The 20,641-nt window shown below is 50.1% G+C and overlaps 1 protein-coding gene across 2 annotated transcripts in view; it reads left to right on the top strand.

The window, feature by feature from the left end:
- The first annotated feature begins 340 nt into the window (after positions 1 to 340).
- Positions 341 to 20,641, top strand: part of pik3r1 (phosphoinositide-3-kinase, regulatory subunit 1 (alpha)) — a 33,529-nt gene continuing 13,228 nt past the window's right edge. The window contains exons 1-7 of one of the 2 annotated variants that reach the window (XM_064309471.1): positions 341 to 626; positions 2,197 to 2,893; positions 17,066 to 17,158; positions 17,276 to 17,350; positions 17,598 to 17,729; positions 18,962 to 19,163; positions 19,299 to 19,381. In XM_064309471.1, the coding sequence (XP_064165541.1) occupies positions 2,563 to 2,893; positions 17,066 to 17,158; positions 17,276 to 17,350; positions 17,598 to 17,729; positions 18,962 to 19,163; positions 19,299 to 19,381 (916 nt within the window). In that variant the 5' untranslated portion in view covers positions 341 to 626; positions 2,197 to 2,562. The remainder of the gene's footprint in view (positions 627 to 2,196; positions 2,894 to 17,065; positions 17,159 to 17,275; positions 17,351 to 17,597; positions 17,730 to 18,961; positions 19,164 to 19,298; positions 19,382 to 20,641) is intronic. The other variant, XM_064309470.1, reaches the window with a different exon arrangement.

Below are 20,641 nucleotides of genomic sequence, written 5' to 3'. Positions count from 1 at the left end.
CTAGCAAACAGCCATGCTATAATTCTGTGTAGCCTACCCTTTCATGAAATTTTCAAACATTTGCTATGAAATGGAACATGACAGCAGTCTGCACGCAGAATATAGGTCTACATGCAAGGATTATGCAATTCTTTCGGGCGTTCCACATGCTTGCGTGCAACCGAACAGTCTGGATATGACCGGTCACTGAGAGTCGTCTGACTAGTCCGACATTTGGAGGGCGGAGTATGGTGATGGCGTAGTGGCGTACCTTTATCTGGGAGTTGACGCAATTTGATTGACGTGTCTCTGTACGAGTGTGTGTGTGCAGAGAGGAGGGGAGACTGGTTTCTCCGCAGAGAGGTTCGTTCGAGCGGAGTATCGCTGAAGATAGTGGCTAAGAGAGGACTGTAAAGGAGTGTTCGAAGCAGAACCAGACTTTATTCTTTAACAAATGATCGGAACCCTCTACGATTAGAAGTTTTCTTGAACAATTTGGGATCGGCAATTGAGCTCAGTTCACGCTGTATTTAATTTGTCTTTTATTTGTGGCTAGCTTTAAACCTAGCTGGCGACTGGTATCGTGACTGTGCCTATCATTTTACGGGAAGGAAGGAACATTCCGTTCTCGGGCCCCTTTCGTGCAAGTGAGTTGCAATGTGGTTTCTGTGTTTCTGCTTCAACTGGACATAAGTGGCGACGCAAAGATTAACATGATAGAAATGTATATTTAACGTTATCTGAAGCGTTTCTTTTAATCTAACATGCGCTCATTTGCGAACCTTGTGCTTTTTCTTACAAATAGAGTAACGTTTGTTAACGGTCGACTCTTCGGTTGATCACTGACACTGTCCTAAGTGTATACGGTATCATAGCGAACTAGTTCATCAAATAACGGTGCTTGTCAAACGTTAAAGATAGATACGTGTTAAGTAATGTTTCGCGTCTATAAAGTTGCACGTTAACTTTGCTGCCAGTTTGTAAGCAAACTAGTCTAGATGGCAGGATAGCTACTGAGCTACAAAGTTCTCTTCTAGCTAATTATTTGTTGCTAGCTAGCTGTAGCTCGATAAATAGACGGGCACAAATTAGCAGAATTGCCTGTCAGATTCCAGGCTAGCTAACTAGTATAACACTTGCGTTTTCTTTGCAGGAGTGTTGCTGTTAACTACCGTTAATCTAAACGTGCTACGTAATGTGTATTCTGTCTGATGCAAGCACTAAGTGTATTCTGTCTGATGCAAGCACTAAGTTATACAACGGCGTGTAAGGTCACTCATTTAGCTTCCCTGGAGTTTGTGAGTTTGGCTAACTGACCGACCAGAGCCCGAATTTAGTTAAGATTATTAGCAAATGTATTTTCATACATTTAACTAATATACCATTAAATCTTAACATCAAGTTGCTACAAATGTGCTGGATTTGCATGCGTAGAATTAACTATAGCTAACTGGGATATGAAACGTTAGCTAAACTGTCCTGCTGCTGTATTATTGATAGTGGTTAACGTTGGCTGTCTAGCCAGATTGACTAGGTAACGGTACTAGGTAAGTGGATTAGTGCTACAAACACGATTGCTTGTACTGGGTAGGTAACTGGTTAAAGTTAGCTGTACTGGGTAGCTAACTGATTGAAGTCAGTTTCGCTGGCCAGCTGGTCGTATGTCACACTGATGTGTGTAGCGTTACATAATTGCAAACGAATGATTTGATCTATACATTTTCTAATAATGTGCAATATAATAAGCATGTACAGGCAGCTAACATGCCTTTTATATAACTTATCTAGACTAGCTACAAAGTAAATTGATTTGAGAGTTTCTTGGCAAATTTGAGAAAATGTGTGCCGCGAAATTCACTGGTCAACTTCTGCTGCTTCAAGGAGAAAGAAATTCGTCCAACAAAAATGTCCTGGAATTCCCCGAATTATATATAAACACATCCAATTGTTTTTTTTTTTTTGTGTGGTAAGACTATGTACACTAAGGGGGGATGGGGGGTTGCTGAACTGAGTCACATAGATTTACATATCACCTATTTATATGTCTGAATATTTACCAAGCAGGGGGAATCAAACCTGTAACCTTATGGTCACAAGCCCAGTAACCTACACCCTAACATTCTTAAGCCATGCTGTCACTCCTGATAAGCTGTCCCACTGGAGGGTGTCCCACTTATACAATGTGTAGTAAATGGCTTTTGTTTTGTTTTTTTCCAGGTCAGGGATGAGTTCTCTGTGCTACCATAGCTGGCTCTAGACAGATGGGAACATTTTACCAGGAGCACCATAAAGGTGCAACCCATTGCAGAACTTTAACACCAACCTTCACCAACTGAAGAAATGACCACAATCTGCCAAAAATTCTGCAGAGAACCATAAGAAGGACTTTGAGTATTTCTATGAAAAAATTGCATGTGGAGGTATTTTTATGTGTGTGTGTGTGTGTGAACAAAAGTATCTGCTGAAATCTGTGTAACAGGGTTTTTTTTGGGGAGGGAATCTGCTCCAGTAAATTATCAGTGTGGGACACATTTATCATTGTGGTACCTCTGGAATATTTATCATTAACGCAAAGCTAACAAGATGAGTGCAGAGGGATACCAGTACAGAGCGCTCTATGATTACAAGAAGGAGAGAGAAGAGGACATTGATTTGCACATTGGAGACATACTGGTCGTGAGCAAGGGGGCACTACTGGCACTGGGGTATGCCGACGGGTTTGAGGAGAAGCCGGAGGAGATTGGTTGGCTGCCCGGCTTCAATGAAACCACACAGGAGAAGGGCGACTTCCCTGGAACCTACGTTGAGTTCATTGGGAAGAAGAAGATATCACCCCCAACGCCCAAACCAAGGCCGCCAAGACCCCTGCCTGTCGCTCCTGGCGCCTCCAAAGCTGACTCGGACACAGAGCAAGGTGAGTCAACAGCAAGTGGCCTTCATCTCTGTGAAGGCAACTTTCAGCTGCCACCCTCATTTTGTGTTGCTGTTTTTGGCTAAAGTAAGCCATGTGCCTGCATTTCAAACCATTTAAACAACCGTTTCATCCAGAGCACCCAAGTAGCAACAGTATGATGGTTTGCTGTATTTTACTATTTTGCTTAAATGTACGTTATTGGCTTTCGTGCTGCTGAAGAATCAAGCACAAATCCTGTGCTTGTACCTTCACCATTTGCATCAGATTATTCACATAACCAGTTGGCCAACTTTTCTTGTTAATAGATTTTGCGCAACAAGCTCTGGTGTTAACAACCATGAAACTGTGTTATGCTGTGGAGGGTGTACTGCGTGTGAAACCTTAGGTTTGTGACGTTATTCATAATTTTTACCACTGTAGTGACAGCATGATACATGTTCATATGACCAAAAGCAAGCTTGGGGTTTACCCATAAAGGAGAACTTCATCGTCAACAGAGAGATTTATCTTGTGAGTGTTGGTGGTTTCATATAATTTTTCATCAGAATTTTGTGCTTTAATGGCATACTATGCAGGATTTTTTAGCCTTTCGGTGGTCCTGGGTTTACTATCAAAGAAGTCCCCTCCTCTGCCTTCAACCCCGCCCACTCACCCTGAGTAACTGACTTCAGCTATGTATCATAGCTAGCTGGATAGCTAGAAGCAACATTACTTACAGGTCCAACAGAAATCACCCCCACTCCACATTGCTTTTTATCCCCTTCGTGAACTTCAGCTGTCGCCATTGAGGAATTCCAAGGTTGACTCTGATTTTTGAATGAGCTTTGAACTTGTCGGCTTGTCGTTTCGCTTTGCTGTACTTGTGCTTCTTCACCTCTGCCATCGCGGTAGCTAGCTACAAACGCTCCGCTGTATCCTGATCGAACCCCCACAGGCTCTGTAGCCACAACCTCCCCTCCCCACACAGAAAAGTGCGGCAAGCCGAGAAACGTCCCAAACACATTTTAGAAGAAATACAGGCAGAGGAGCACGGATTCGGAAAGTGTGTGCAGAGACAGAGGCTGCCAGTAGAATTGTAGATATCACTGAGCGTAGTTGTTTTATAATATTTTCATTATAAAAAAATTTGTAGTATGCCTTGAAAACAAATAGCCGCTTTCCTTTGCACACTAGAAAATGCTACTCTAAAAATGTCACAGAAATGGAGGGACCACAGCCATTTTAGTATAATTACTGAAATTCCAAAGAAATGCTCTTTCTGAACATTTATGTTTATCTCAAAGCTACTGTTTCGTGTCACATGTGTACATTTATATAAGTAACATAATGCAGCAGAGGTGTGAAATACGCTTTATCTGTTTTTTCCTTGAGTAGTTTGCATTTATTAATTTTAATCAAAACAACTTCCATTGGGACTGAGAATGAAATTCTTAAATATTTTAGAATCCCATAATTGTGAAGTGGATAAAGTAGTTCCATTGTGTTCTTTTTTAAATAGCATTTTTAAACTTTCCAGTTCCAATTTAGTTCTTAATTTGAATCCCATTTGAATTGGAATTTACATAGCCTACATTTCAGATATGTAGAAGTTCAAGTAAGTTCAGCTATGCCGAGTAACCTGAGTTCAAGACTAAGCTTATGTTGTGCCACAAACTTTAAGAATTGTTTCTGCCCTTAGCCAGACAGAGTTTTCTACTAGTCCTGCAACAACCTGTGGTGGAGTTAGAGATGGTAAATTTGTGTTGATGCAAACAACCGTGGTGCAGAAAGTTGATCCACAAAGGAAAAATGGACAGTGATATCGGAGCCTAACGGTGCATTTTGACTTTGAGTTATAAGACTTGAATATCAGCACTTGCAAGATGTTGGTGGGTGAAATGTAACATTGTCCATTATTTATGAAGCCAGCTGAATTTCAGTAGGCCATATTCAGGAAAATGCTATATTCCCATAATGTGCCGTAGAAGCAAATTATTTCCAGAATTTCTGGAATAATCTTTTTTTAAAGTTGTTTGTAGGCCAAAATAAGTTGTGGATGACAAGGTATAGCTATATTTAGGGAACAATTCTGTTCAGCCAAGGAGCTTCCATTGGTCGCATTCACACATTGTCTCTATGGGTTCTACTGCTTTTTTTTAGCGGTGCTTTTTTGTCGCACCTGGTAATGTTTATTTTGGCAGATTCTGCTGTTCAGAAACATCCTTACAAAGGTTCTACATCTTGAAAGGTTATGGGCACACAAATGTCTGTGCTGGTGGGTCACCAAGTAAATCATCAGTCAACTTCCTGCTCACTCTCACACCCACCCAGTTGCCATGAAAACGGGGAACTGGAGATCAAATTTCAGTGAATTGGAATGCAAATAGAGAAACGTGAGAGGAGTTTTCCTACCAGTATTCTCTTTTTGAGCATTTTGGCAGACATTTTCATCTTTGGATGACTAAAGAGTAAATGGTAAATTTACTCGCCTAGTTAATGTTCTTTTAGACGTGTGGGAAGTATACTCTCGGTGAATCCTTGAAAAGCACTTTTTTAGTTGCAATTTCAAGGAATTTTATTGGATTTATGATGGAACAATCAAGTATATAAATAGACACTGATGGTAAAACAGGTTGATGTTTTACTGGCTCACAGCTGCTGGCAGGACTTCAGATTATGAACGTGAGTTTATGAGTTCTCTGTGCAGGGTTTTAATAAGGGGGTGCAGGGAGAATTGTTCCCGTTGCACTACTTGCACTGAGATTACTGAAGAATGTGTGTTGCACAACTGCACTGGTGGTGCACAACTGCACAAATGCCAACGCACTGGTGGCACACAACTGCACAAATGCCAACGTGCTGGTGGCACACAACTTCACAAATGCCAACGCGCTGGTGGTGCCCTTGTCTCCAAAAAGCGGCAAGCAGGCACGTCTCCCGTTCTCGTCCAGTTTTTCGGCACTACGTGACTCTGGGCTCAAAAAAAACGACCCCGCGGTGCATGACTGCTGCCTTTGGTAGCGCTGCAAGTGGCACTCTGGCCCCGCTGAATGCTAACCAGGCCCGGAGGACAATGCAGCTGGCGCGGTTCCAGGGCGCAGTGCATTGTGGTCCGAGCGCGGCGCGTCACCAGCCCGACGTTACACGAGCTCTACTGTTCCTCTTTGTGTCCCAGCTGCGTAAAAAAAGCAGATAAAACTCCATCTCGTTTCAGACTCAAAGGATTTTGCATCTGTCATGATATTTTATGCCGACTAATCTACATGTGACGCAGGAGGGCTGAAAGTGAACACCCAGTATGCCTCCGGACGTTAATAGGGAGATTATTCAGGCCTTGCTGGGAAGTCCCCACCCCCACTCTAATGCTTTTTTCCTTTATGCTGCCCAGTAGCATTTGGGTCTGGCATATTTGTGCGTTTTATTTCCATTCCCTGTACTGCCAATTGGACACGAACGGTTTTGAAAGTTTGGCACATTTACTGGTTAAACAGTTGCGGGACAACTGAGAGATAATTTCTTTTAATGGATGAGGTGCAGGGGAATGAATCCTATCAGCAACAGCTGCTGTTTTTTTTTAAAAAAGATATTGGAACTGCATATTCCCAGCTGTAGTTAAAATGTAACCATTCGTGTACTGATTTGTTGTGACAGTCATCGGTCGCTGGTGGTGCAGTTATGGGCTGCACTCAGCATGTGACTGGATAGTGGATGTTGGCTTTATAAATGAAACGGGCAGAAAACACTCATGCTCTCACCAGACAAAAAGAGGAAACCACCATCACTGGCCAGCCTTTGGGACATGCCCTGCTGTGATGCTGTACCGTCAACGGTGTGGTTTCTCAGAAAGCTGTCCTTTGTTCTGGATGTAAACACGAAAAGCCACTGTACTCGGAGCGCGTGTCTTCGACGCTTTGCGTTGGTATTTTGCAGACTGCACCTATATGAATACTGGCGAATATTTGATGAGGGGAAAAAAAAAAAAAACAGCACCTTGCAGTTTTTGTAGAGGTTTTTTTTTGATGATCTGCACTGGCCTTGTGGAGCCCATCGCCAGGCTGTGGGGGTGAGGTGCAGGAGAACGCTGAGAACCGCTCCGTTCTCCTGGCTCCACGGCGCCGATCGCTTCATTTCCCTGCTCGCTCCTTCCTGGTACGATTGTGAAATCCCCAGAGGCTGGATGGGGCGCTTGGCAGCGGGGAGAGCGGGCTGGCGGGCGGCGCGGGCACGGGCGCGGAGGCGGCGCAGACGCGCAGCCCGGAGAAGAAAAGGGCCCTGTGTTCCCTCCGCGGAGAGGCTGTGGAGCCGTTGGCGGGGGTGGAGGGGGGTGGAGCGGGGTGGAGCTGCGAGCTGGGAGTCTTGTTGCTTCAGAGCATTGGCCTGTGTGATTTATTACAGCAGCCACTGCGTCTCAGCCTCTCTCTCTGCTCTCAGCCCTCCTCTACAATCTCTCGCCTCTAGCTCTCTCTCCTCAGCCTCTCTAGCCCTCTCTCTCTCTCACACTCTCTCTCGCTCTCTAGCCCTCTCTCTCTCTCTCACTCACGCACTCTCTCTAGCCCTCTCTCTCTCTCTCACACATTCTCTCTCGCTCTCTAGCCCTCTCTCTCTCTCTCACACTTTCTGTCTTGCACTCTCTCTCTCTTATACTCTCTTTATCTCTGCCTCTCCCCCATCCTGCAGCATTTTTAATGTTTTAATAATGTTCCTCGGGTTGCCTCCGGGTGGAGGCGAGCGAGGGCCAGAGGAGGGGCAGGGGGGCGGGGGGAGGTTTGGGAGGGGGGCGCACGGGGGCCCTCTGAGCCACAGGGGTTTGACTTCAGAGCAGCAGATGTGGAGAGAGCCGGGGAGGAATTCCTGCCGGTTTTTTTGGCTCCCAGGCTCTTTAGACCCCGCTCCGCTCCGCCGGGGCCTCTCGGCCGGGCCCATGTGCGCGGGCCCCCACCCCGGCCGGGCCCATGTGCGCGGGCCCCCACCCCGGCCGGGCGCTTCGGCCCCGCACGCCGCCCGCTCGGTTCTGCTCGCCGCCCCTGTCCCCACATCGCTGCGCGCCGGCGCGGAGAGCGTCCGGATTAAAAAGCGAATCCGAAACGCAAAGTGTTCATTGTTCTCAGCTAGAAATAGCTGTACAAAATAAGTAATTGTACCTTACTGAACCCGTGTTCAGCAGTTGTCTACGATCATGAAAATGCACTTCTTGTACGTCGCTTTGGATAAAAGCGTCTGCCAAATGAATGTAATGTAATGTAATGTAATGCAAACGTCCGACAGCGACGAGAACGGCGACTTTAAATGGCCGTTTATCGCTACCGCTAGTGCCTTTGTTTTAAATGCGATGTGGCAAGAAGCAGAAACTCAAGCGGCAGGCAGGCCCATGGAAAGCTCGTCCGCTGCTAGGAGCTAGGCTAATGGCTGCGCGGCGCTGGCTACGTGAGACGCGTGCTTTCGCGCGGTCCTCCGCTAGCGGTCGCGGAGCGCGCCCCAGCAGCCCCGTGGCCCGCCGGCTTAGCGCAGGAGCTCGCCCGGGCCCGCCGCTCGCGGCGCAGCCGGGCCTTTTGTTGACACCGGCGCGCGCCGTAATCCGCTGTTGAATGGAAACACGGACTGTAAGCCGCTAGCCTCGCTAACGGTACGCTTTCGCGCGCGGACTTTGAGCCCCCGGCGCTGCCTGCGAGGCCCGCGCCCGAGCGGCTTTGCCCAAACACACGGCCGCTCACGGCCTCTCGCTTCACACTTAAGCCTTCCTTAAGCTGCTCTCAGTCACTATACTTTATACTGTAATGCTATATTTTAGTGCATCAGTCTCCTTTAATACTTTCTTGCCAGTTTGCAAGAAGTGTTTCCAAGTGTGTGTGTATATATATATATATATACATACACATACATATAGCCTACACACACACACGCCGTGTAGGCTATATGTATACGTTAGCAGTGTGCCAATACATAGGGCAAGGTCTATGTTATGACCTAAATCCCTTGTAATTATTGACTATTCAGTTGGTTGATGCAGTCCTGTTTAAGGCACACGGCCCTAAATGCGGTTTTTCAACGTGGAAGGTGGCTTTATAAATGCGTGTTAGAAATCAGTCGTCGCGTTTTTACTTTTCACAACTTGCGAAAGTTTCTTAAAAGGACTAGTCGACATGCTGCGGCTTGTGCATGGAGATATCCTATCTTCCTCCATCTGAGATGTTTTTAATTCTTTCTTTTTGAGTGCTGGCTGGCACACATTGCAGGAGATTTTTTTTAAATGACCACCCTGCTGGTGCTTGTATGTTATGCACAGTTCCTCTTTCTCGCAGTTCTTTCTCTATTTTTGGTCATGTGGAAGGCTGTAGCTTGACCACTTTACGTTTGCATTTCTTTCCCTGATTTTCTTCTTGTGCTATGCTGGATTAAAAGATGTCCCTTCATTCTCTGGCAATTAATCTCCAAATTGGGGTCAAAGGCTACAGCAGGGCTTTGAAATGGCTTACGTGTCAAGCTTTAGGCTAACACCGATTCAGTTTAAGGTTTTATCAAGTTTCGATTCACTGACCTAAATAGCCTACTTCACACCGAGCTGTGGTCTCATTTTTGTCTACGCAGATATGACCGCAAAAATGGAACACCTAATATTAGGCTACACTGAACAAATTAAATGAAAATGAGATTGCATGAGGGAGAGAGAGAGGTAGAGAGAGAGAGAGAGAGAGAGAGAGAGGGAACATGCTGCATAGCTGGAGTTTGAGATAATGTTCTCTCCTCTTCCGGGCCTCTTATGAGCTCAGGCTAACATCTGCTGCTGCATTGAGCAGTTTTCTGAAGAGACTGGGTTGCCTGGCTTCACAAAGAATGCCTGCCTTTCCTGACCGGGTTTCAGGCAGCTGGGGGCTTCATGTTCAGATCTGGGTTTTTTTTTTTTAGCAGCTTTGCTGTAAGGCGAACACCCTCAGCGAGAGGAAAAGAACGCGAATGAAAGAAAAGAAAACGAACGCGTGGAGCCTGTAGAAAGTAGGAAGTCGCTTGACGCCGGCAGCTCCAGCTGCAGGTTTCGTGGCGGTGGTTTTTGGTGCTTGGCGCGGTCTGTTGTTTTGTGCTAAGTGGGCTGATTCAGCATTGTGATGAATCAGTACAAGCGTTGTACTTAGTGCTGATGGCGTTAACTTGAGGGGGCGGTGGGGGGGGGCACAATGCGGCAGGACAACAGATAGCCTCTCTGAGTGCCACATGAATGGCCGCTTTATCGCGTCCTTCGCCGCGGCTTCCCATAACCGATACGGGAAATTAGGTCACCGAAGCCACGGCCCCGCGAGCCGGCGCTGCGGCAGAGCGAATCGCAGAGAGGGGCCCCGCGACATCAGGGGGCCCCGCGACGTCAGGGGGCCCGCTGCCTTCAGCTTCGTTTTGTCTCCAGAGGAGGCTCTGCTGCGGACCCTACGTGTTGCAGCCGCGCGGATTTCAAAGGCGTTTCGGAACGCGTGATTGGCAGAAGCGAACGTCAGATTGCTGGTGATTCATGCAGTGGAAAGGGGGGGGGGTTGTTTTCCTGCCTTCTGGGGGGTGGGGGGTGGAGCGAAGCAGGAGGAGACCCCATGGCAGGGTCTTCACTGTCTCCCGCCCCTGGCCTGGCTCGAGACGGCATGGAGAGGACACTGTCCAAAACACTGAGCCCTCTTCAGGAGAGATCACTGACCGCACATTAGATCTGATTCCTATTTCGACACAGTCCAGTCCAGAGATTGGCCTTTCATACGGGAAATGACTCGCTGTAGGACGGGAACTTCAGACAGCGCGCCACCATTTTACACATTTCGCTTTTTATTTTTTGCTTTCGGATGCTTTTAATGAAAGCGAGTGGCAAAAATATATTGTTGTGTGTTCTATTTGTTACCCTTGAAATAAAATGAATTGTGATAAGTACAGAACCTTGCTGCTCACGGGGTCTTTAGCTGATTAATGTGTTAATTAGCACAGCATTGAATGCACTGCCTTGTTTATTTGCTTAAGAGACTGCCTGATCCAAGACTACATCCATCACCCACTCACACTGGCAGGTTACCCAAGCAGCCCCAGGCTAGCCCCCTCTAGCTCAAGAGCACACCTGACGCATCTCTTCCGGGAATCGAACCCGCAAACCCCCGGCAGGAGCCGACCATCGCCCCAGATGCGTAGCTGGCCCGGCCCCGCCCTGCGGTCGCCACGGCGCGTCCCGTCCCGCGGTTAACTCCTGCGTCAGATACAGGGGGAAAAACCTTTGAGCGGAGGTGGTTTGGAGGCGCGCTCTCTCCGTTCGTTTATAATGAGCTGGAGGCCGAGTCCGGGTTACTCATTACCGCTCCCATGCGACATGCGGACCTCTCTAATTAAGAAGCAGTCAGTGTAAAGCACACACGGCTGTTCGGAGCCTGCGTACACTGCATCTCAGCGTCTCCCGAGTTAAATCCATGAGCAGCTGACGGCCATGTCTTACTCTTTTTAAACGAGCTGCTATTTGACGTGTGAAAGACCCTTTCTTCTTACTGGGAGTCAACAAAAGAAATTTAAGGAAATATTTACATGTTGTATCTAGGCACTTTTCAACCTCCCCCGCTTAAAAAAAGAAAAAAAAAGAAAAAAACGTAGCAGTCTATTCCAGTAATTGGCTGCTTTTTTATTTTATTAGCTTGCGTGCGTGAGAGCGCACACGTGTGTTTCATTACTGATCGCCTCAAGAGACTAAAGTTTAAATTGGCAAATCTTCTTACTGGAGGCAAAGCATGTCTGCCCAATGGATTAGCCACACGTTGCAGGAAAAGACATTTCAAATATGCGCTGGAAGACGGAAAGCTGCAGAGGAAAAGGAAGAAAGAAAAAGGATTTCATTCTGGCCGTAGGCCTGTGTATGGAAGGTGAGGCTCAGTTACGCAATCACAGATGGGCCAGCGCAGTTCCTCTTTCGATCTGGTGGTCCGGAAACTTTCTGCAGCCTTGCCATCTCCCGCCTTTTTTTTTTCTTTCTTTTTTTTTCTTTTTTTTTTTCATCCTTTCTGTACTCCACCCCCCAACCCCCACCATGCATGGATCGGGTATCGATTTCCTGCAGGATAGACGAGAGCGACTCGGACCCTTGCGTGAGCCGCACATTATGTGCCTGCGTGGGTGTTGCCGCTTTAACCAAACGGAAGACTTTACAAGCAGAGTAATTAACCTCAGAGTGGCACAGAGGTAGAACACAGTGCCGCAGGCTTTCAGAGTAATTAACCACAGAGTGGCACAGAGATATAGAGCACAGTCACACAGGCTTTCAGAGTAATTAACCTCAGAGTGGCACAGAGATATAGAGCACAGTGCCACAGGCTTTAAGAGTAATTAACCTCAGAGTGGCACAGAGGTATAGAGCACAGTGCCACAGACTTTCAGAGTAATTAACCTCAGAGTGGCACAGAGATATAGAGCACAGTGCCACAGGCTTTCAGAGTAATTAACCTCAGAGTGGCACAGAGATATAGAGCACAGTGCCGCAGGCTTTCAGAGTAATTAACCTCAGAGTGGCACAGAGATATAGAGCACAGTGCCACAGGCTTTCAGAGTAATTAACCTCAGAGTGGCACAGAGATATAGAGCACAGTCTCACAGGCTTTCAGAGTAATTAACCTCAGAGTGGCACAGAGGTATAGAGCACAGTCACACAGGCTTTCAGAGTAATTAACCTCAGAGTGGCACAGAGATATAGAGCACAGTGCCACAGGCTTTCAGAGTAATTAACCTTAGAGTGGCACAGAGGTATAGAGCACAGTGCCACAGGCTTTCAGAGTAATTAACCTCAGAGTGGCACAGAGTGCCGCAGGCTTTCAGAGTAATTAACCTCAGAGTGGCACAGAGATATAGAGCACAGTGCCACAGGCTTTCAGAGTAATTAACCTTAGAGTGGCACAGAGGTATAGAGCACAGTGCCACAGGCTTTCAGAGTAATTAACCTCAGAGTGGCACAGAGTGCCGCAGGCTTTCAGAGTAATTAACCTCAGAGTGGCACAGAGGTATAGAGCACAGTCTCACAGGCTTTCTGAGTAATTAACCTCAGAGTGGCACAGAGATATAGAGCACAGTGCCACAGGCTTTCAGAGTAATTAACCTCAGAGTGGCACAGAGATATAGAGCACAGTGCCACAGGCTTTCAGAGTAATTAACCTCAGAGTGGCACAGAGGTATAGAGCACAGGCTTTCAGAGTAATTAACCACAGAGTGGCACAGAGATATAGAGCACAGGCTTTCTGAGTAATTAACCTCAGAGTGGCACAGAGGTATAGAGCACATTGTCTGGGATTGCATAAGTTTGTATAGAAGGCAGCACAGAGCAGCCTGCAGTTACACAGCATCGATAAATCCTGCCTTGTCTTTATCCACCGTTAACACACTCAGCCTCTGCTGGTCATTAGCCGTAATCACAAGATTACCGTCGCCTATGTCGCCTAATCACAGGGCAGCGGTGATAGAGCGGGGCAGGTCGCTTCTCCCCCTCTTTTTTACAGCAGTTGTTTTTAAGCACTCCTCAGGGCCCACGCACATTAAAAATTGAGCACATCTCCGAAACCGGTCACTTTTCAGACATCCAGGGGTGCAGTATACGCAAAAGAAAGAATCTCAGTGCCGCTCATACCAAGTATTTCATTCATATTAATTTAAATATAATTTGTGTGGATGGGAAACCTATAAGGGCAGATTTGGTGCTTTTCTTTTGGCTGCCTCAAATGGAAAGGTTTCATAAATAAAGCAGAAATGCATGTGTATTAGTATTTTACAAACACGAGTTCTGTAATTTTTAATAAGAGCCCTGTCTATGTATCATATTAGCTTATGTAAGGTTATGATTATTTGTGTCATGTTCAGGGTGCACTGTCTGGAGGATACTTTTTGTTTGTTACCCCCCACTGCACCCGCACCGGCAAAATAAATAAGACACCATGGCATGTAACTCCTAAAATATCTTGGGGAGTTCAAGGACTTGGAATGCGTTCGTGCTATACACGATGCGACCCATAGAGGGAGACATAGTCTCACTTCACCACTGTGAAAAAACAGCTTGCAACTCCCATTTTAACGTGAAAAACTGTCGTGCCTTTGACGAGACACTTCGACCAGGCCTGCCGTTCTGGGGGAATGTCAGTGCTGACTAACGCCTGGCCTAACAGGCTGCTTATCTGCGCTGCTTTTATGGGCTGCAGCCAGCGCCCGCTTTGTGACTTTTATTTGACAGAAGGTTTAGCAGCACCTCGTGCCCCGCGGCTTCGGCGGGGGAAGACGGCGTCTGGAGCTGCTGCCGAGGTTACCGCGCGCGGGTCTCGGCCCGTCTGCTCTCGCAGGATCTCGATCTGCGGCGCGTCCTGAGAGAGGCGGGAGGGCGTCGAGCTCTCTGGGTTATCGAGCACACAGGAGCGCTTTCTCAGCTCAGCCCGCCCCCCCCCACCCCCCCCCAAACACGCTGAGAAGCAGCTCTCAGACACGCAGCCGTCTTGGTAAAGTGAAGGTTAGGAGAGGCGGCCTCTATTTTTACTGCGCCGGTGCTATCTTTAGTGTGTCCCGTGCCCCGGCCACAGTCTGAAGTTCAGCCAGTTCAGCCGGTTCAGACCGAGCGCCAAGGAGGCCCCCCTCTCTAACGGGACGGCGCGGAGCGGCGCAGGGGCCGGCGTGCTCAGGCTCGCCCGTGGGGCCCTCTCCTTCCCCCCCACCCCTGTTGCTGGGGCAACCGAGCATTCTTACTCCTTTGTGGTTCGGTGTTTTTTTCACAGAGATGAGAAAGGGGTGATTCCCCCCTCTCAAAAGATGCTCTGACTTGCAAACAGTGTTTTCATTTTTATTTCTTTTGTTTAAACAGCATTTTTTGACTAGATGTAGATTATTGGAGAACCTCGCCCAGAGTGTGCGCCACATTGCAGGCCACTGGTCTGTGAGAGCGACGGCCTCTCTGTTCAGCGCACTTGTTGAACTGAAGGAACAGTTATCCAATTAAAACCTGATAAAAGTGAACGTTTTGATTGGATGCTATTTGCAGAGCAGCCCCTCCCCCTCCCCACCTGTACTACAGTAAAAAAATGCCGGAGGGGATTTTCGGCTGTGCACGAGCAGGATGGGACGTGCCCTGATATGAAGGGGAATGCTGACCCAGGCCCCAGTGAAGGGGGCGTGCGCATTGCGCTGTCTGAGTGCAGTTATAGCTGAGCGTTTAAGTGTGCCCCCACCCCCCCCACCCCCCCGTAAGCGCAGTGGCAGCAGGGCAGAGGGCGACAGGGGGGGGTTAACGACGCCCGGGCCGCGACAGGAATCCTCCCTTTGTCCACCCGATCCGAGCGGTGGCACGACGTTTCAAGGAAACGGTCACCCGATCGGCCCGAAACATCTCCGCCGTTCTTTTTTTTTCTTCTTCTTTTTTCTTTTTTTTCTGAGCGTCATTCGATCCCAGGCCCGCCGGTGCCAGGACTATCGAGTCTCCTGAGCTACTGAGAAGCAACCCAACCCCCGCTCCGCTCTGTGTGACTCGGGCGAGGCGCTGGCCCGTGTAAATAAACACTGGGCTCCCGGGATCTGGCTCTTTTTTTAAAAACGGCACCGCGATATATTAAGCGCACGAGGTATGCGGAGCGCGGCGGCTCCGCCCAGCTCGCAGCAAACTACAAAGGCCGGGCTCCTCCAGCTGCGCGTGCGACGCGAGGTCTTTTTTTTAAAACAGCCCTATAGGCTGTCGGTGCGCGAGGGAGGGGACTTGGGTTGCCGTGCGTTGCTGGGGAAGAACAGGAAAGCGGTTTGAGGTGATCTGAATCTGATTAGTCGACAGCCTGTTCTGTTACACATTAATCGAGTGTCTCCGCGTGTGTTAGCCTGAGTGTGTTTGTGTTTCAGGGTTGTTTTTTGACACAGTTCCGAGTTTTTTGGTCCCTTTCAGCTGCAGGCATTAAAATGAATTTACTCAAGTGCCAAGTTGCAAATGGCTTTTCTCAGAACTAGGGGACGGACCGTGGCAGACGGACAGCAGTGTAGGATGTCTCTGTGCGAAAGGGTACATTTCCACCGGTATGGCATCCCCCTCCACCCCCAGGCCCCCCCCTGCCCCCCCGGGTCCCCTTTCAGCCCCAGCCCCAGCGTCGGGAATCTCTGACACCCTTCCAGTTTCGCTCCAAGATTTTCCCCCTATAAAACCTTGGCTTTGGCCGCAGTGGGTGACCGAGGAAGAACGTCTGCGACTGTGGAAAACCTGCGACATCGACCGCCCCCCGCCCCCCTCTGCCCCCCCCAAACCTCCGCTCAGACGGCGCCTCAGCAGGCCGTCCAACCTGTTGAGCGCTCCTCACACGCGGGCGTGCGGTGCAGAAGACCTGCAGGCTGTAGGCTGGGGAGCGCGGGCGTGGGCGCGGGTGCGGCAGCACGCGCTGAGCACCAGAACCGGGCGCCATTTCTGCCTCCTTTCTGCGCTCCCCGTGCCCAATCAGATTAATGCGCCGGGCGGCTCTCTCCAAAAGGAATTATTCAGGGGCGGAAAAATGCGGAAAATTTTTTTTTTTACTAATAATACAGCGGTAATTATAAAAGCGGCCATTATATTTTCTCCTCTGGGCTTGGCCGGGCGCAGTATCAGGAAGGCAGTACTTATGCTTTCAAACAGGGCTTCCATTCATAATTCTGCCCCCCCCCTCCCCTTTTCCAAATGGCAGGCTTCACAGTTCGGCCTTTGAGGAGGTTATAAAAAAAATAAAATAAAATAAAGAAGTGAAACGCGGGCCCAGTAAAATAACCCTTTCGCAAATCCAAATAAAGTGGGGGCCGGCGGCGGGCCCTTTCATGTGCGCACCTGCAGCTGTGGGATCAGAGGAGCCCGTCGCCAGCGGGGCGTGTGTGCGCACCCCCGCGCCCCTCAGATCGCATGCCACCGGCCAGCGGGCCCCGCCGTTGCCCGGAAACCTCGGAATGTTCCCGCCGCGTCCGCTCTGATCCTCCCTTTCTCCCCCCGTGGCGCGCGCGAGGCCCGGGCGCGGCGGGATTAGCGCCGCCGCCGCCGCCGCGGACGCTCGCAGCGCCTCGCTGATCCAGGGCCTCGCTGATCCAGGGCCTCGCTGATCCAGGGCCTCACTGATCTGGGGCGACAGGGGTACAGAGCGGGCTCGTCCCGAGCTGACAGGGTTTTCACACAGGCCCGTGTCCCAGGAGACTCACCTGTTCCCCCTCCTCCCCCCCCCCCCCCCACAGCCACCACGCTGCCGGACCTGACGGAGCAGTTCGCCCCCCCGGAGTCGGCCCCGCCCCTGCTCGTCAAGCTGCTGGAGGCCATCGAGAGGAAAGGTAGGAGCTGCTGCACGTGGGGGTGAGGGGCGGGACTGGGCTGGGCTGGCGTTCGAACGGTTAAGAGACACGTGACCCGGTCAGGGAGGTAAACGCGGGCCTTTTTTCCGTTCGCAGGCTTGGAGTGCCCAACACTTTACAGGGCCTTCACAGCAGGAGGGGGACTGGAGGTCAGACAGTGCTTCGATAGTGGTGAGTATGTGCGTGTGTGTGTGGGTGTGAGGACACCTGCATCTGGGCGCGATCCTGGCCTGAAACTGCCCTAGTCAGGTGTGGAAGCTGTAAAAGCCTGAGATTCAGTGTCTTTGCTTCCGTCACTGAGGGGTTCTGATAAGGCGAATGCCGCAGGTGTATTATAGAGAAGACGTGCGCGAGCGTGCTTGGTCATGTGTCGTCACGGTGAAGGGACGCGCTCTGAGACGCGTTTGTGTGGCCCCAGACTGTCCGGCGGTGGACCTGGAGCAGGTGGAGCTGCAGGCGCTGTGCGACGGCCTGAGGAGGTACCTGCAGGACCTGCCCCACCCGCTCATCCCCACCTCCATCTACAGCGAGATGGTGCACGTGGCCCAAGGTAAGGCCCCGCCCGGCAACCCGCACGCTCTCAGCACGCGTCTGCCCGAAGGGAGAGAGCTCCAGATAAAGGAACTCTGTTTTAAAAATACACATGCAATATTTTAAGTCACCTGGCAAGCGATTTTATGCAGGCTTTGAAGTTCCCCACATCCAGAGTCGCCGGTGTTGACACAGCTACTGTGGTGTTACTCTGAGGGGGCATGACTGGACCCTTTGATCCTCCATCACGGCTCCTTGCCCCTCATGGTGAGAGCTGCGGAGCGCTCGTCAGCCACCACCAGGGGGTGCTGTCGCCCAGAGCGTGACAGGGCAGACGGCCACAGCTCGGAGATCAAAGGGAAACGAGCGTGTGCTGCGTGCAAATGCCTGTCTTTGCACAAAACGTCTGCTGCTCTTTGAAGAGCTGCACGGAGATAGATCCTGTTCCCTCTCAGCTTCAGTCTGACACCCCTCTCTTAAAATGCGTTTTGTAGCATGCATTTTTTTTTTAGGTCAAGCGTGCAGTAGAATGTAGAATGGTTGTTTTTTTTGGGTTTTTTCTTTGACGCGTCAGCTCGGAATGAAGTTTGCTTTACCGCGGCCGCCAGCCCGCACGTGCAAACGGTCAGGCGGGGGGGAAAATTTTCATACTTTTTTGAATATCGGTTAATCTGTCCCTCTGGCTCTGCTTCTGCCAGAAACGGGGTCACAGAGCAAGCGTGCAGTGATATCAGAGGTTAATGATTACTGCAAAGCAGAAACATTAACCTGGTCTGCCCCCTGCGCCTGCCAGCGAACGTTGTGTTCTAACAGTGTGGAAGCAGAAGTCCCGCAGGGCTGTGGTTTGCAGGGCCAAACATCTGCTCTCCCTGCTCAGGGCTTTTTTGCGAATTAAGAGAGAGCGCCTTCCTCTCCTCTCCCTCTCGAGCCCGAACGCTCGCTTCTCAAACCCGTCACGTGACCCCTGAAACAGGATATATGCGGTTAATAGGAAGTAAAAAAGAGCCTGAAAACTTATCTCCTGCATCTGCACCCGACCAATCACCTGCCAGCGTACCTTGCTCTCAGGCACGTTGCGATCTCTGTGTGGTTTTCCGCCTCCTGCGCAGAAGCTGAGCCGGACCGATCTGAATCGGGGGGGGGAGGGAGTCGTTGGAAGGGTTTTTTTTTTGTTAAATCAGGGAGGAGGGGTACAGAGAGAGAGAGAGCTCCGGTGAAACCCCCCCTGTGCTCTTTTCGTGCGTCCCACAGAGGTGCAGAACCCCGAGGAGTGCGCCCAGCTGCTGCGGGGGATCGGAGGCTCCCCCGGCGTCCCGCCCCAGTACTGGCTCACCCTCCGCTGCCTCGCCAAGCACTTCGGCCGGGCGTGCCAGAGCGCAGCCAAGAACCAGCTGAGCGCCCGCGCCCTGGGCGAGATCTTCAGCCCGCTGCTGTTCCGCCAGCAGGCCGCCGGGTACGACCCGCTCCGCCCCGCTACGCTAATACGCTAAGCGCCCAGGGAGCCCCCGGGGCCTGTGGAGCACGCGCACTCATCTTTCTACCCCCCCCCCTCCCCCCTCCCCCTTCCTCCCCGTTTTCTCCTCCCCAGCTGCGAGCCCAGCCCGGACTCCCAGGTCAAGGTGATCGAGGTCCTGATCGGCAGCGAGTGGACCGAGATCCAGGCGGCTCCAGGTAAAGTGGCCGAGTCTTCCGGAACGGGGGGGGGGATCGCGCGGGATCGCGCCTGATTGGGGGGGGGTTTACCGCATGCCAGGTTTATCGTGTTAAGTGTCACAGCGCCAGGACACCGACGTTCCGTGAAGTGCGGCGTGGGAGAAGTTGAAACTGAAATTGAAGTGTGGCGGGGGCCTGCGTTAGTTTTGTTTCTGCGTGCGGCGCTGCGGCTTTGAGAGAGCTCTGCTGCTGCGCAGCTGCCCCCGGCTGCGCAGGCACCCGCGAGGCAGTGGAGCCCGTGAGCGCAGAAAAAGGACGCTGGTGCTCGCTGTGGCAGCCATCTTCTTTAGGCTGGGGTGAAGACGCTGTGGGTCTTTCACGAGTCCCAGCTGCGTGCAGTAAAATCACACTGGTGCTGTGGGTTTTCCTTTGCCGATGTCGGCACGAGCGTATCGCGTTGCGTGAGACGTTTTAAGATCGTGTCGAACCTTCTTCTCTAGACTGACGGCCATTCTGGTCGTTTCCGCAAGGCCTCAACCATACGTCGAAAGTGAACTTTCTTGTAACTTTGCGTAGGCAGTGCTAATTAGCAAGGAAATGCCTGTGCGCTGGTTGTCATTAGCAACCGCATATTTCAGGGGCATACATCTTCAGCTCTGATAGTGCACCTAGACCTTCTGAGCTCTCCACCTCTCTCTCACACAATGCTCCTCTGTCGGACTCCATGAGCAGGTATTGAGACCTTTAACTTTTTTTTTGTTGACACAGTAGTTCCTTGTGCGATGAGGACCGGGTGATATCGGAGAGGGGGTAAAAATGGATAGTGAGCACTGAGGCTAAAAACATTGTGCATTTGATTTGTAATGACACACGGTCGGTTAAAGTGTAATTAAAGTATGCGAACGAGCTGGTGAAAGGCTAGTGTCAGCTGTCTGTGGAGCTGAAATTCACATGGTACTATTTACTCCTCTGTGAACTTGGCACCGTCTACGTTTGAGTTCAACAATGAGATACGCCAAAAGAACACTGTGTGTACCGTTTCCTTGCCAATAGGTAAAAGGTTGTATTTGACGTGAATCATGATGAATAGTTTCTCTTAATGGTCTGTGAAATCTGTACTGGTATAAAACTAACATGGACTCGGCTGTGTTTGTCTCACTTTGAGTGAGAGCGGAGTAGCTGCCCTCCATGGCTGGTTGTGTAACATGCTGTATATGACTGCATAAAGCTGTAGATTAAGAGGGGTTTGGCGTCGGACAGTTAGTTTCTGTGCTGGTG

Source organism: Anguilla rostrata, chromosome 14 (genome assembly GCF_018555375.3).
Source record: "Anguilla rostrata isolate EN2019 chromosome 14, ASM1855537v3, whole genome shotgun sequence".
Lineage (NCBI taxonomy): Eukaryota > Metazoa > Chordata > Actinopteri > Anguilliformes > Anguillidae > Anguilla > Anguilla rostrata.
Note: the sequence above shows the minus strand (reverse complement) of the source record. Positions and strands in the feature narration are given on the sequence as shown.